The sequence below is a fragment of the Cyprinus carpio genome, chromosome B17, assembly GCF_018340385.1.
Source record: "Cyprinus carpio isolate SPL01 chromosome B17, ASM1834038v1, whole genome shotgun sequence".
NCBI classification, from domain to species: domain Eukaryota; kingdom Metazoa; phylum Chordata; class Actinopteri; order Cypriniformes; family Cyprinidae; genus Cyprinus; species Cyprinus carpio.
Genome location: NC_056613.1, coordinates 23,855,530 through 23,872,779, shown reverse-complemented (window position 1 = coordinate 23,872,779; position 17,250 = coordinate 23,855,530). Strand labels below are relative to the sequence as shown.

Below are 17,250 nucleotides of genomic sequence, written 5' to 3'. Positions count from 1 at the left end.
GATTTTGACAATCTGATCACAAATGGGATGTTTTGCCAGTATACTATATATATATAAAATGGGGATAATTAGTACATTTTTATGAATGTCTTTAAAGAAGTCTCATATTCTCACCAAGGCTACATTTATATGATCAAAAAGAACTGCACCATTTTGAATATCTGTTAAAATGTTATTTATTTCTGTGATAAAAGCGGAATTTTCAGCATCATTACTCCAGTCTTCAGTGTCACATGATCTTCAGAAATCATTCTAATATGCTGATATGCTGCTCAAGGAACATCTCTGATTATTATCAGTGTTAAAAACAGGTGTGCTGCTGAATATTTTTTGTGGAAACCTTGATACATGTAATTTTTTCAGGATTCACAAATAAACAAAAAGTTCAAAAGAACAGCACTTATTTGAAATAGAAATCTGTAGTAACATTATACATGCATTTTTGCCTCTTTTGATCCATTTAATACATATTTTTTGAATAAAAGTAAGCAAAAATTTCCTGGAAGGGATATCATTTGTATTTAAACTGCAGCAGTGGAAATCATGAACAGAATAAATGATTACCAGTGCATTAATCAAACTCAGAATAGTTTTCTAATGTATGTAGGCAGATAGAACAGAACAGATACATCTCTCAGAAAAACTTCTCCATTGCACTGAAACTTGATCTCACAGCAGAATGATCACGTGAGCTCCAATGTTTGGCTGCTTTTCTAAAGTCCCATTCAAGGAAAGTCTGTTTACTCGCCAGCAATATTTGCAGCTATTTAAGGCATCCCTGACCTGCAAGTCATGCGTGTGTAACTCTAAGAGCTGTGCGAGTGACCTTGCTCCCTGGCCTCAAGAGGTTCACTAGCGGAAATCATTCTTTTGAACACCAAATGTTCATTTTTGGCTGAACTATCCCTTTCAGGTACTAGTGTCACTGCTTTTAGTTGGCTACTCCCCAACAAAAAGACCTAAATATATAAGCAATACAGAATTAGACTAATTACAATATTTTTTGTAGGCTGGACCATTAGCCCACAAGTGGCCGCTTGATTAGTTGCTTTTCTGCCTGTTGTAAGTATTTATATTGGCAATAAAACAGAGGCGAATGGGTTTAGGGAGTGTGCGCACATCCAGCGAGTATGTGACTGAAGTCACGGATGAGGAGCACATTGTACACATGCTTAAGCAAAGTGTCAAAAGGACTAATTAACATATTAATGATCCCACCTTAGCACTGCAGCTCCCGTTGGATAGTCAAAACACTTCGATAAGCATGCAAATGAGAAGCCACCAGCTCTAGAAGAAATTATCTGAAGCGTGAAAGAGAAAGATAGAGAGAGAGAGGGGCTGATAGTAATGACTGAACTGTTGTTTTATTTATCTTTAATTATCTGCTTTAAGCTGCTGGTGGAGGCGACATCAAAGAGAGGGAGCAGGTGCACAGTAATGCAATCTTCACCTCCATCTTTTTTTGCCACCTTTCATTCCCAGGCTTTCTTCTCCGATATGCCAATCAATACAGCAGAGAACCAGCTGTCCATCAAACGTCCAGTGACAATCAAACTAGCTGTAAGATACTGAAGTCAGGTATGATTCAGACAACAGACACTAAAAATACTGTATGAAAAGGTTCGATTCTATGACTTTTCCAATTATGAAGACATTTTTAGAAGCTGAAACTAATAAAAACTAGATTTTTTTTTATTTTTTTTTTTTTTTTTATACACTGAAAACTCTGACATTAGTTATTCCCCTGCAGGTATTCGGAATAGTTTAATATTTTAGCCCAAAAATATAAAAAGCTAAACTAGCTATAATATTAAAGTAAAATTTTCACGTAAAATAAAAACTAAAAATCATTGTCAAGTCAAAAACAACTTTGAAAGTGCTTAATGTTTATTGTCATGTCTTTCTTTTTTTCTTTTTTTTAATAAATATGCATCAAATTTTCTGTTGTGTAGGCCTACTTAAAAAAATAAATACAAAAATATGCAGTCAGTAAAGCTGCACTCTGAAAAAAAAAACAACAACCTGCATTTGTTACCTTAAAAAACATTTTTTTATTTTTATTTAATTTACTTAACTCACAAAATAGTTTTGTTGGTACACAAAAAGTTGATTCAAGGTAATTATATGAATAAAATCATTTGTGACCTGTACTGGTAAAATGAGTCACAATGAGCATATTTTCAAAAATGAGTTATTTACATTTTCCATTATAACATTAAAATACCTTCAAATTGATGTATGATTTGTTGAAATCGGATGAAAAATGAATGAGCTACACCTGTTTGAAGTCGATAGAGTCAGCAAAGTCAATTCAGAGAAAAACTGTTTTAAAATTTTCTAAAGGTTCCAAAGCAAAACCACCTACAAACATTACATCTTTCCCCCACTTCTCTTATTAACAATTATTACTAAATTAATAATCACAGTATAGCTATTTTTTATTTTATCTTTGTTGTTATAAATGAGAACTGTTGCAAAAAAAGAACAAATATAAGAAAGAAGCAAGTGTATATTGTAGGCTATTACTTTTATAATTTTACATCTAAACAAAAGCATTCAAGTCAGAAAAGCAAATAGTAAAATGTAAAAATCATTTAAGTGTGTTCAATACAAATAAATTGCTTAAAACTACGAAAGCAGTTCAATCGAGAGCAGCGAGTGATTCCCTCTTGTCTTCTATCATTTGATTAACATTAATGCGACAGACGGCCTATATATTAAGACATAGTGTAATGCACGGATCTAATAAAATGTTACACATCCGATGTTTTCCCCAAAAACGTCTCCCAAACATTCACTTAAGGTATAACAGATTATGTTTGCATGAATATACTGTACTTAGAAAATCACGCGAGACATGTGACATGAGACACGCCAAACACTGAGGTTGAGCCTTATCGTTTTTAGGATGCCAAGTGATTGGAGAAGTTCTGATACTACAAAGAAGATGCATCCATAATTTAATGCAAAAATATGCTGCCAAATTCCAGCCTTTCCAGCTCTATAAACAAATAATAGTAGGCAATATGCACCCAATATATTTATTCATGTTAATTTATGCTAACCAGGGGTGTAAAGTTCTCACATAATTTTGAGAAAATGCTGCAGAGTGTCACATCAGTCTAGAACAACCTTCAAGTTTGTAAAAGAGTGTGTATTGAATTATTGTATTACTTGGCTCTGAAAGAAACTGGCCATATGTCATTGTAGAGAGAAATAGTTGCAGCTTAGCAAAGGGACACTATTTTATCATCACCCAAACGGATATGACAGATGGAAAGAAAATAGGAGAAGAGGAAAGCGTGATCTCAACACTGCTTATTGGCAGCCATTATCCAGGTAAAGACCTCTTTGCCAGCCTGTGGGCTCGAGTCTGTGTGTGTGTGTGTGTGTGTGTGTGTGTGTGTGAGTGTGTGTGTGTGTGTGTGTGTGACAGAGAAAGTGTGTGTGTGTGTGTGTGTGTGTGTGTGTGTGATTCAGTCTGTAAAAACACTGACCTGAACAACTCTTGTATGGCTGGCTCCAGGGGAACTGTGAAGAAGCACAGAGAGAGACAGAAGACAGAGAACGTGAGAGGTCAGTTGAAAGGGCAGAGGAAGATTAGATTATCACTCAGACAAAAGGCCGGTCTGACCGTATCGCCACATTACATCTGTGTGTTATGTGTAAGTGATGGAAAGGAGAATACCTTTTGAGCGTGTGCAATGGCGCTTCTCCTCTGCTACATCCACCTCCATCTGCGGAGAGCCACAAATACAATCAACGTTTTAATAAAAACTTTTATTTGTAACGTAAGCCCATATATTAACGACAGTAGAGTGTGCTTTTTTTTATGTTAAAATACTAAGTTTCATCCAAAACATAGATGAGTTTGTTTCTTCATCAGATTTGGAGAATCCAAAACATAGATGAGTTTGTTTCTTCATCAGATTTGGAAAAATGTAGCATTGCATCAGTGTCTCAGCAGTGGATCCTCTGCAGTGGATGGGTGCCGTCATAATGAGAGTCCAAACAGCTGATAAAAACATCAAAATAATCCACAAGTAATCCACACCACTCCAGTCCAGCAGTTAATGTCTTGTAACTTGAAAAGCTACATGTTTGTAATAAACAAATCATTAAGGCATTTTAACATTACTTCTGAGCAAAATACATGCCCATAATCCATTATAACACAGTAAAAAATAGTCAATCTCCTGTTGTCCTCTCACATCGAAATCCACCCACATATTTGTTTATAGCTGTTTTGGACTGTTTTGGCTTGTTAAACAGTGCTTAATCTGTACAGATTTCTCTCTTAACTCAGATGAGACCACTTTTTAACTGGAGAAGGTGTTATTATGGATTATTAATTCCTTTAAAAATAAAATTATTGATTTGTTTTCTTGCAAACACGCAGCTTTGGTTTTCTCCAGATGTTAACTGCTGGACTAGAGTGGAGTGGATCACTTGTGGATTATTATGATGTTTTTATCAGCTGTTTGGACTCTCATTCTGACGGCACCCATTCACTGCAGAGCATCCATTACTGAGACACTGATGCAATGCTGCATTTCTACAAATCTGATGAAGAAACAAACTCATCTACATCTAGGATGGCCTGAGGGTGAAGACGTTTCTAGCATATTTTCATTTTTGTATTTTCAGTGAATGAGCAAAACTTACGATTCATTAGTGACTACTGATAAATAACTATTAATAACAAAGGATAGGATAAAAGTATTTGCACTACAAACTGAAGCATTTATGATTATGACATAAATTATAAATTATTTGAATAACATCAAGAAGCAGAACAGACTATTTTTGTAAAATAACTGGTAAAGTAAAATCAGTGGAATCAAATGACACAGGAGGCCTTAAATATTCAAGTTACAAATGGCTTCCCCCACTATTGCATTAAAAATAAAGTGGATAGCTTGATGTGTAAAAAAAGTCATTGGTAAGTTGTCTTCCTGAAACATGTAACATAATGGTGTTGTAGCACAAAACATTCATTTCAAAATGTTGATTTGTTCATGTCTAGATCAGCTCAAAACAGCAACAGTGACTCAACCAATGGTGTGAGTGTAGGGCAGGACTATCTGTTAGCCCAACCAATGGCAGATAAGGGGTGTGTTCAAGTCTGCTAATAGCAAAAATACACACTTGATTGTGTTTATGCATTCTATGAGATCAAGTACTGTAGGCGTCTCTGTGTAGACAGAAAGAAAGACAGATAACGTGAAGTGGTACCTGATGTAATTGCCGGTGTAATCACTCTTTGGTTCAGACCTCTGTTTGCCCCACGGCCCTCTATGTTAGACGACTGATAAGACACCACAACACCTCCAAAATCACATTCTCAAAAACAAAAAAAAGATAGAAACTTGTAATTATAGACATAAATGAGCATGCAAATCATAATTTACACTGGGAAGCATGCAGCAGCGTAGCAGTTTTAATATCTTCCCCACATACATTTCTCACTCTAAGCTTCAAGTTACCATAAATAAAAGAAAAATCAATGGTAAATTTGGATTTTTCTTTAGCTTATTAGATATATTTCCCCACTTCATATAGAATATGACGGATTTTTGTCAGCTCTGATTTAAAGAGAAATAAACCGCAGCTGAGAGGGAGGAACTGCTTTTATTTCACATTCATGCTGTTTTTCCAATCAGGATCGCTTACAGTTTTTAATAGGATTTATTTAAAGAAACAACCACTAAAAAAAGAAAGATGTTCCATATGATTCATATTTTTGTTCACAACATAAATGGAAATGATTATAGACCACATGAGGTAATGAGATCTCATTACTTCACAAATCACCCACTATTGCTGTCTTACGTTACATTTTCTGTATCAGAAGGGATAGGCACATTAAATATAACTTCTTCATTGTGTTTGCTACAAAACATGTCGTTTGCCAGGTTGTGAAGCAGACAGTATGATATTGACAGAGGAAATATTTTAAGGGAAGATGAGAAGCTCAAACAGCTCTTGTGTATTTGGCTGTGTGAAGGGAGGAACTTGCGTGGTGAAACTGGAGCAGATACAAACAAATTTGGAGCAGTGGTGTTTGATTTTTCGAGCCTCTGTTGTGCGGCTGCATTCAGAGACACTAATTAAAACCAGTGAAGCAGGCGGTAACAAATGATGTGTTAGTGGTGCTGCAGTGGAGTGTGGTGGGACAATGAAGGGCCCCTCCGGGAGCCTGAGAGCACGCTTAATATCAGAGCTGCAGGGCTCTCTGCCAGTGCTCCTCTGTCAAAACCCTCTAAAAACACACACAGAAAAAATTAAGCTCTTCATTGAAAAACATTTTCTCAAATAAAATAATGATATTGTTTCTTATATTTCAGGGTGAAATTGGATAATGCTTTCTATGAGAATCAACAATGTAGCAAAATATTTGGCTTCCGGGCTCAAGTTTGAGATTTTGGAGTCTCTACTGCTCACCAAGGATACATTTATTTGATAGAAAATACAGTAAAATCAGTAAAATTTTGAAATATTATTACAATGAACTGTTTTCTATTGTAATTTTAAAATCTAGTTTATTCCCGTGATCAAAGCTGAATTTTCAGCCGTGTCAAATGTGCTGATTTGCAGCTCAAGAAAACGCTTCTCAATAAAATGCTGATTTGTTGCAGCTCAAGATTTTTGTGGAAATTTATATGTTATTATTATTATCATTATGTTTTATTAATTATTATTTATTTGTGGAATATGATAAATATTTTGTGGAAAAAAGAAAAAGAGATATATTGTTGTTATTAGCTGCATTAACCAACTATTATTATTATTTTTTCTTTTTCTTATTATTTTCTATATATTCCAAAAATTATTGTTCTGTACTAGAAACTAGACTTGATAGTCTTTACTGTCAGTTTTCTCGTTGATCTGATTGTTTCTACTGTTCTCATTTGTAAGTCGCTTTGGATAAAAGCGTCTGCTAAATGATTAAATGTAAATGTAAATTATTTTGTAATAAATATGGATAGTCTTTACTGTCACTTTTGATCAACTGAATGCATCCTTACTGAATTAAAGTATTAATTTTCTTCAAAAAAAGTCTCCTTTAAAAAATAAAATAAAAAATCTTTAAAAAAGCATACTTTTGTTTTGTAAAATGTTGTAATATAACAAAGAAACGAATGAATTAATGAATTAATGAATTAATGAATGATAAATACTGTCATATTAAATAAACAATCAATAAAAAACATTCATAAGCAATCATACTACATAATTTTCCTTATAATCAATTGCAAATACAACCTCAGTGATCTGAGAGCACAATTTCTAAGCTAAAAAACAAAACAAAACAAATGCCTTTAGGAATTCCAATTAGAATTTGAATGCACATATGAGTTAATGAGCCAAATGTCATTTATTCCAGTGAGGTGTGGAGTCCACTAACTAATCAAGGATTTGGCTAATGGGAAAATATCTAATTGAGACTTGTGGAATGCAGAATTTGACAAAATAATAATAATAATAATAATAATAATAATAATAATAATAATAAAATAAATAAACTAGAAAACCATCAGATTCAGAATCAGGCTAATATCCATTATAAGTGAACAAAACAGTGAAATGAATGTCTTTGAAATGAAAAATATCTAAAACGGTAAAAAAAAAACAAAAAAAAAAACAGAACTGCAATACTAGTGTCGATCAAAGAAACAAGTGTCCTCTTAATCACAAACTTCTTAGTCTGAATGAAGAAAATAATCTGTAAAGAAAACCATTGTCACTCTATGCCAACAAAGACAGTATATTTCCGTAGTGACTTCACTGCAGAACACCGACAGAAATGGGTGAGAAACATGACTACTATAACACAAAACAAGCTTAGCATTGCAGAGGAGTCAAGTGACCGATTATCATGTCTTCAGGCTTAGAAGACCTGAAACATACTGAGCGTCGAACGCTATGGGGGAACGGCTTTAGCATGAGCGACTCTGAATATCGTGTGCAATCTGTCCAATGGAAGGGCGTGACATCATGGAAGGGCGTGACGTCATGGGTGGGGAGATGTAAATGACCAGGAAGCTATAAAAGCACAGCTGGCATCAGCTTCAAGGAGAGAAGCAAGTGCTAGCAGGGGTGCTGGGAGCATGGCTTCGAGACAAGGTCATAGAACCTCACAAAAGTGGAGGGCGTGGACCATCCCGCAGCGCTGCAGATGTCCTGCATCGATACACCTGCTAAGAAGGCCTTGGAGGCCACCATACCCCTTTTGGAGTGAGCCCTGACTCCCATCGGCGAGGTCAAAGGACTCATAGGCTAGGTTGATAGCCTCAACTATCCACTGGCTAAGGGTCTGGTTAGTTGCAGGAAGTCCCCTTTTGGGAGGACCATAGCACATGAGCAGTACAACCCTGCAGAGAACCTGGCTTGTAAAAACTCCAGAACTGTACCAACTGGGCAGTTAGCTGGGTTGAGCTGGCGGTCTCTGCACTATGAGGTGAAGAGTTTTCACCTCATGGTGTACAGTTTCCTCGTTGAGGGAGCTCTGGATAGGAGGGTGGTCTCAACAACCTCGGTTGAGAGACCGGATGCTATGAGTTGTGCCCCCTCAGGGGCCACACCCACAGTTTCCACAACTCCGGGTGGGGGTGAATTATCGTACTGACTGGAATCTCCCATGGAGAGCCATCGAGGAGCAAGATCAGACCTGAGAACCATACTTGGCCCGGCCAATACGGGGCTACTAATAACAGCCGAACCCCGTCCCGGCGTCCTTGGCCAAGTCTGCACCATAGCATCCAGTCCCAGGGGAGCTGGATGAACTAGAGAGAACCAGAGTGGACATTGCGATGTCTCCTGAGTCACAAAATGTCCACCTGAGCCTGGCCAAATATTCTCCATATCTGCTTCACCACCTCGGGGTGAAGCATCCATTTCCCGGGCCTCAGTCCCTTTCTCGACAGGACGTCTGCTCCCACATTGAGATGTCCAGGAATATATACTGCTCTGAGTGAGAGGAGTTTGTCCTGGGACCACACAAGGATCTGGTGTGCCAGCTTGTACAAGGGTCGCGAACGCAGACCTCCCTGGTGGTTGATGTAAGAGACCACTGATGTGTTGTCGGTGCGCACCAACACATGGTGACCTTTTAGGTCTGGGAGGAAGTGTTTTAATGCTCGACACATGGCCAGCATCTCAAGACAGTTGATATGCCATGTCAGGTGGTGTCCACTCCACAGACCGTGGGCAGGGTGGCCACTCATGACCACACCCAAGCCAGTGAGGGACGCGTCCGTCGCTAGCGTTACACAGCAACAAAGAGCTCCCAGAACCAGGCCCTGATTCAAGAATCAAGGTTTCTTACACATGTCTAAGGCACGGAGGCATCGCTGCGTGACCTTGATATTTCGAAGTGGACTCCCCCTCGGGGAAAATCCCTTGGTCTTGAGCCACCACTGTAGGGGTCTCATGTACAGCAGGCCAAAAGGTATCACATTGGTCGCAGCTGCCATTAGACCCAGCAATCTCTGAAACTGCTTAACAGTGAGTGACTGGCCTTCTCTTGACTGACGTGAAGATCGACTCGATATGATCAGGGGACAAATGTGCCATTCATCGTGGTCGAATCCCACACCACGCCTAGATAAGTGGTCCTCTGTAATGCAGAAAGCACACTTTTTTTGGCATTCAGTCTCAAGCTCCCAAACGCCTTCAACAACGACATAACTAAAACCAACCACCCTCCTATACAATTTAACATGCGGATGCCCTGGAGTCGCAGTGGAGCCAGAGCAGCATCCACACACTTTGTAAACGTGCAGGGTGAGAGTGCTGTTGCTTTCCAACCGAAAAATTACCCGGAACATTTGCCCCAGGAACTGTGTTTCCACCCCCCGGTCTTGCGTTTCCAAGTACCGGGAAGATTAGGCAAATAATCTGGTGACGTAGGTCTGCACACATTTCTCAATACAAAGTGAGCAAATTTTGGACTTGCATCCTCGGTAGTTCAGACTTTGCGCATTCGACTCGGGAGTGTGATGTCCACAACGACGCAAATCCAGTAATTCTGCAAACAGCATTGTACTTGATAACATCAGTCAGCTCACCTTGGCTACTGCAATTTTCCTCAATGTATATTTACAATAAAACGAAATAGGATATCAAATACCACTGCCTCCTTTTGTTTTCATTTGAAGATAATAATAGCCGCAGAAATGTGCTTAGTTCAGGGAAATGTGTATATATACAGCCATTACAATGAAACAAAATATTATTTCAATTTGCCTTTTTCATTTTCATTTTAACATATAGATAAGTTGAATACAGACCAAAGATTACCTGTTAGATTTACTCAAAACGAATTATATTTTATGTATAACCACTAAAGAGACATCAGAGCCAGTGGCTCATATCAGAAAGACTAGCTAAGGTGAGGCTGCTCTCCACAGATACATGATCACTGAGCTCCCGCTGATCGCGTGGAGCTAACCGCCTCCGAAATCGACGAAACACATTTTTAAATAGGCGCTGTCTCTATAAATAAACCACAGATTTGAGTTTTAAGCAGCTATATTCTCACCTGAAATACTTTTAAAATAACATTTCATGACATAATAACAGTAATATTTTGAAAATTATCCGAATAAATGGTGGTTGAAATCACAATGCTGTGTGAACTCAACCAATCAGCATGTTTAGCACCCAAGTCCCACCCCCAAAAGTTCCGGAACTTTGAAAAAGTACTACCTCGCCAGCAGGGACTTTCTGAGGGGCATTTTTTTTACCCAGAACTTTATTTAGATCCTGGTTCCTGCGGTGGAAACAAACCGAGTACCAGCCCAAAGTCCCTAGTTCCTGGGTAAAGTTCCTGCAGTGGAAACGCGGCTATGGAAGTATGCGTATAACATGATTGATGGTGAACATCTTGAACTTCAGTCGCATGACTGAGCGATTCAGCTGATGCAGATTTATGATCGGATGCATCCTTCTTTGGGACTATGAAATACCGGCTGTAAAACCCGAATTCCCTCTTGTGAGGAGGGACCACCTCGATGGCCTCCTTCCTTAATAGGGTATTCACTTCCTGTGGTCCGCCTTAGCTCTGAGATGTTATCGGACTTGATCTCCTCTCCCTCGTCAAGCTCTTTTAGCAGGTCGGCTTGTTACGCTTGTAACACAACCATTGTGTGCAGACATGCACCAGCCTGACCCGCTGCCGCATACCCTTTGCCCACCAAAGCCGAAGTTGTTCTAAGTGGCTTGGAGGCAGCACCGGAGCCTTCAGAGATGATGCAGCCCAGGGGGACAGGTAGCTTGCAAGTGTCTATTCAACCCGTCGCATCGCTCTGTAACCACGCTCTTCCATCCCTGCCACATTGCCGTAATAATCAGAATTGGGGATGAAGAGGCGGCCTGAGAATGGCCGATTCCACGATCTGGAGATCGCAGAAAGCATTCATCAGGCTTGCTTTTCTGTGGTTCAAATTGTTTCTCGGTGGCCCAGTCGATGTTAAGCTTGGCCACCGCGCAAGTTACCACCTCCAAGAGCTCCTCGTACTGGGGCAATTGAGGTGGCGAATCCTCTTTGACACTCTCCACATCAACATCCTCGGAGGAAGACAGGCAAAGTGTCGATCCCTCTCCCAGGAGGAAGAAACCATGGAGTGGGCTTCTGATCCCAGAGTTTGGGCGCCAGATCTGGCAGATGAGGAAGGAGATAGAGACTCGCCCGTCTCCGTTCCCTCTGTCAGATCTACCTGTGAACCCCACGAGTGCAGCTGCCACTCTGCCTCGGAAGAAGCAGGGCCAGACCCACGGGGAACGCTGGCGAAATAGAGCCTTCCGGGAGTGAAGCGTCCGCATTGGCATACGTTCGCAATGCGGACAGTCGGCTCCCTCAAGAACCTACTCAGCATGCTTCGCTCCCAAGCAGACCACGCACAGACTGTGTGTATCCCCGCTTGTTAGGTTGGAATGACATGAATTTTAGTTGAATCACACAAATGTGAGCCCAAAATGACATGCTCTACAGTATGCACTTAAGTATGCCCTGTGTACTCTACTGTAAAGTGTATTAGGAGATTATATTACAACTTTTACAACATTTTACTTTTTTTCTGTTACATAAGTGCATATTTGAAGTGCACTTCTTTGTGTGTTCACATTTTTCATGGATAATCCAGTTTAAACCTAAGTTTCTTCAGTCCAAAAAGTAAAGTATTGGAATATTAAGTGAAACATCTTGAAATATTACTAACCATCAAACTGCACAAACTATGCAAAAGCTGCAGCCCTTCTGGTGAACACAGTGTCTAAATTCACGGACTTGTTTTCATTCACTCGTTCAGGTTCTTATACAGTATTGGACAGCAATAGTATAAAATGATGGAAGCGACGTAAACATGACATACTACTGGCTAGAACTGATTTTTTTTTCTCTTTTTTCAGCATTATGTTATCTCTTTCTCTGATTATTTTGTTATTTAGACTGTCTGACCTGTACGTAACTGAACAGGACTACTAGATGAGCCCCAGATACCCAGTAAAGACCCTGTCTCAGACGACTACCGGGACAAGACCACAGGAAACAGATGATTCTTCTGCACAATCTGAATTTGCTGCAGCCTGGAACAGAACTGCTGGTTTCATCTGGCCAGAGGAGAACTGGCCCCCCCAATGAGCCTGGTTTCTCCCAAAGTTTATTCTCCATTCTGTCACCGATGGAGTTTTGGTTCCTCGCCGCTGTCGCCTCTGGCTTGCTTAGTTCGGGACACTTCATTTACAGCGATATCGTTGACTTGACTGCAAATGATTGCACAGATACTATTTAAACTGAACTGAGCTGAATGATGACATCACTGAATTTAATGATGAACTGCCTTTAACTGTCATTTTGCATTATTGACACTGTTTTCCTAATTAATGCTGTTCAATTGCTTTGACACAATCTGTTTTGTATAAAGCGCTATATAAATAAAGGTGACTTGACTTGACTTGACACACACACACACACACACACACACATACACACATGCATGCATACACACCAACACACACACATAATAATAAGCACACAGAGAAAGCACACTTTTTATCTGGGAGGAAAGTGTTTAAAGAAGCAGCATTTAGGGGGTCTTATTTGTTAAGACACCTGAGTTTCTTTGATGTGAGGATGTAAGGAAACATTGTCTGTCTAAATCATACCGTGTAAACGGGGCATGTAGAAATTGTCTTAATTAGAAGCTGTTTTCGAATAATACTTTGGGAATCCCTTTGCTGAAATGTATCGCACAATAGGTTTGTTTTTCTTCAGAAGGCCTAAAACATTGGTTTAAATAGGATTCCCACAGTCATCAAAGCCTGGAAAGTTCAGTAAATTTTAAAATTATGATTTCTAGACCTGGAAAAGTCAAGGAAATTACTGAAATTATAAAAATGTAATGGAAATTTTACACAAAAAAAAAAAAAAAGTAAACATTTATTATAAATGTTATAAATTATGGTTTTATAATCCAAATTAGTATTTACCATCACTGACTCAACCTAAATACATACATTTTTACCAAAAAAAAAGAGAAAAAAAATGGCTATTTAAGGTTCCAACTGCACCACATTCTACAGTGTATAAAGATTAAATAATCATTTGTAGTTATACTTAGCTTTTACCTCAATACACTGTAAAATGATTTTTTGAGGTTTCAGTATGTTTTACAAGAATATACTGTTTAAGTCTTTCTACATTACAATTTCATTCAATGGTTACTCGATTATGTTATATGTGCAATTTGCTCACCATGACTCGCTGATTGGTTGGATTTTCATGGGTAATGTAGTTTTTAACCATGGATTCTGCATTTAAATGTTTATTTACAAAAAAAAAAAAAAGTTGAAATAACATAAACAGATGGCTTCAACAAAAGCACATACTATTGATTAACAACCTCAGAGCTCACAGTAGGTCTGTCTTTAGGGGTCTGTAAGTTATCTTTAAAGATCAACTTCCCTATGGAGAAAATGAATGGAGTTTTGACATCCGGAATCCAGCTATTGCGCTCTGTGGTTTTGGGTAACACTGTATCGTTGAACTCCGTTAGTAATGATAGAGCTTACGACCATAGCTGTCTAACAATGCTTTTGAGAAACACACCCCAGAACAGCAAATGTGAGCCAATGATGCTTTAACTCTTGCACATTTCCACTGGAGCACATTTGCATTGCATCCTGTTCTTGCAAATTGTTCAAAAACAGCATTTATAATCAGCCCCCTCAGTGTTGATTCTCTTAAAGTCAATCTTATTTTGACTGTAAAAGTCGCACACCACGATGCCTGTGTGTACTGCAGTACTTTTTCCTGAGCAGTGACGCGGTGCCACGCAGTCCACGGGAGCCGTCATTCACTCACAATGCAATTACCCACATACTCGCAATCGTCTGCACAATGGCGGGAGGGCCGGGAAATTCAGGTGAAAGATGCCAGGCAGCAATCAGCGGGAGAGAGCGAGGCCATTTTCTTTCATTTGGCATCAAACGGCAACACCAGGCCCTTAATTACACGCCAAGTGTCAGGCCGGCCAGCTGAATGCCTTATTATACCGCTGAGCTGCGTTCAATTCAGTTTGGTTCTGATAATCCTCAGAGAATAGAGCAAACGGAGGCTTGAACCATAACAAAGAGAGAGTCATAACAGAGAGAGAGAGGCTTGACTGCGGTGAGGGTGATTTATGTATGCTAGTGAAACACACAGAGGGTCCGTCGTATTCCCCTGAAATCAGCTCACGCTCAAACACAAAACCGCTTCAGATGCAGAAGCTGTGTACATTATACACTGCTACTACGTTTCTCCAACCAGCAACTGACTCGGAAGGAAAAGAACCTGACTCAATATCAGGATCAAAGTTACCAAAGTTTCTTATTTATTGATTTACTTAAATATATATTAAATATATATACACACACACACTGTATATACAAACACTGAATTTATTTGTAACAAACAAATATGTATAACAAATATATAACACTGCTGAGTTCCAGACCTCACTTAGTACCCTGACCATATAAAGTGTTTTTTTTATTTACTTGTTTAAAGGAGTCACATGATGTTGCTGAAAAGAACATTATTTGGTGTATTTGGTGTAATGAAATGTGTTTATGTGGTTTAAGGTTCAACAAACACATTATCTTTCACATACTGTACATTATTGTTTCTCCTCTGTGCCCCGCCTTTCTGAAACACGTCGATATTTACAAAGCCCATCATTCTTAAAAGCAAGGTGTGCTCTGATTGGTCAGATTGGTCCCTGTCAGAACTCCCGTGCGACGAGACTAAACCAAAAAATCCCATTACAAAAGAGCTAGTGGGGACATAATTATGAATTATAATGACTTATACTGTGTTTTTACGAGTTGCGTTGCATCGCGCTACGTAAATATAAAACCATATCTGCATTTGTGATTGGAGAAATGACAAACAACAAGCACTACTCTACACTGCTCAAAACTCGCGTTTGAATCATCAGTGGCAAATTCTTTAATATATGAAAATGTACGTATAGACTGTGAGTCAAAACAGCCGGCATTGTAGCCTCTCCCAGGATCAGGAAACAGTCCTCGATAAAATGTGCTGCACACTAAATATTTGGGTTGAACTGTTCTGGAACAGTGTTGTAAATACAACTTAACCACTGATTTCTAGTTGTGTCCTCTTTTGGAAGGCCAAACAAAGTAGTAGTCTGCTTTCACTGCGAAAACAACACAACATGGCACCAGCGCTAACAGCAAGAATAAAAGTTATGCCTTCTTTTTTTGCGTGAACATTTGGACGGTGTTATGCAAATCTTCCCACATCGTGATGTAGACATGTGGGGCATGTTAGAACGAGGCGTTTTAAGAGGGTGTGGTTGACTCTTAACTTTTATAAAGAATATCTCTTTGGGTTTGAGACTTTAGTCTTTGCAACTTTACAGATCTTCTTTACGCACCATGAGCTTGTAACACTCCAAAGATAAAGGAAAAATTTAAATCGCATCCTATGACCACTTTAAATACTAATGAGACCTACAGTATATTTGTGTAAAATATTTTAAATAATAAGATATAAAATAATATGACAAAGAAAATCATTCAAAGGCCTTTATTGCAAGGCATTTGGGGTATGAAGATAAATATGAGCCTAGCCAAATAATTTCAAAGAAATAAAGCAAACGGCCAGAGACTTTCCACAGCTTATATCTGTGTAGGTGCTAAATATAAGCAGGCATTTAGAGGCTGCTGCTATAATGGCCTGAGCTTCCACAGACAGAGTTTTTCCCGCTGGCGTCCTGCCCATCCGGCTGACTCTATTAAACAGGCACCTCGCTGACTATAACATCACAACCTCATATCTGACGATCGCTGCTTCTACAGAGATGAGCAGAGATGGCAAAAAAAAATAGCAAGAATAATAATCCCTTACAAAATGAAAATATATTTTATTATTAATGATGAATATATTAACTGCATTATTTCACATGTATTGAAAACATACTGTACTACATATTAGTATCTAAATGGTACATACTAATACCTTTTGAACTGGTACTGCTGTAATAACAGCTTTTGTTTTTTCTTTTTCTTTTTCAGAAAGTATTTGTGTGTATATGCAATATAAATGTATATTTATATTGTGATATATCTATATTTTTGTATTTCCATGCAGTGCATAAAGCACTAAATAGATGAAATTATAAATGTCAGATCTCATTTTCCACCCACTAAATCCTGTTGCCATGACTCTAACAAGACATCATGACAGATTATATATATATATATATATATATATATATATATATATATATATATATATATATATATATATATATATATATATTTCCTCTGCAGGAACTCGAGCTGCATCGGAGAACGCTTTGGGAACGCCTCCAGCATGACCGGCTCTGAATCACATGTGTAATCAGACCAATGGATGGACGAGATGTCATAGGCGGGTGACGTCAGAGACCAAGAAGCTTAAAAGCACTTGTAGCAAAGCCGGCATTTAGCCTTCTGTAATTCAGCAAGCCCTCTGTGTGTGTGTCAGATCCATATTCATTTGTGAGTCTTATTTAGGGTTGTTTGTCCCTTGAAATATCAAAAGCACGAGATAAGTCTAAGCACATTCAAAAGGGCGAAGGAAGGCAGCGGTGTGTTACTCCCTGTCCGCAATACATTACGGGTAGTGATACACACAGTTTGTGCGTTGTCTGTCTTGGAGCGGAGCATGCATGCGAGAGAGCTATCTGCCCGCACTGC

General features: G+C 38.7%; 1 protein-coding gene across 4 annotated transcripts in view; it reads right to left on the bottom strand.

The window, feature by feature from the left end:
• The window catches only part of LOC122140192 (myelin transcription factor 1-like protein), a 92,230-nt gene extending 86,891 nt beyond the window's left edge, over positions 1-5,339 (bottom strand). For all 4 annotated transcript variants that reach the window (XM_042742877.1, XM_042742879.1, XM_042742878.1 and 1 more), the window contains exons 1-3: positions 5,236-5,339; positions 3,689-3,737; positions 3,498-3,531 (exon numbers count right to left, since the gene is read on the bottom strand). In XM_042742877.1, the coding sequence (XP_042598811.1) occupies positions 3,498-3,531; positions 3,689-3,737 (83 nt within the window). In that variant the 5' untranslated portion in view covers positions 5,236-5,339. The remainder of the gene's footprint in view (positions 1-3,497; positions 3,532-3,688; positions 3,738-5,235) is intronic.
• Between the last annotated feature and the right edge of the window lie 11,911 nt (positions 5,340-17,250).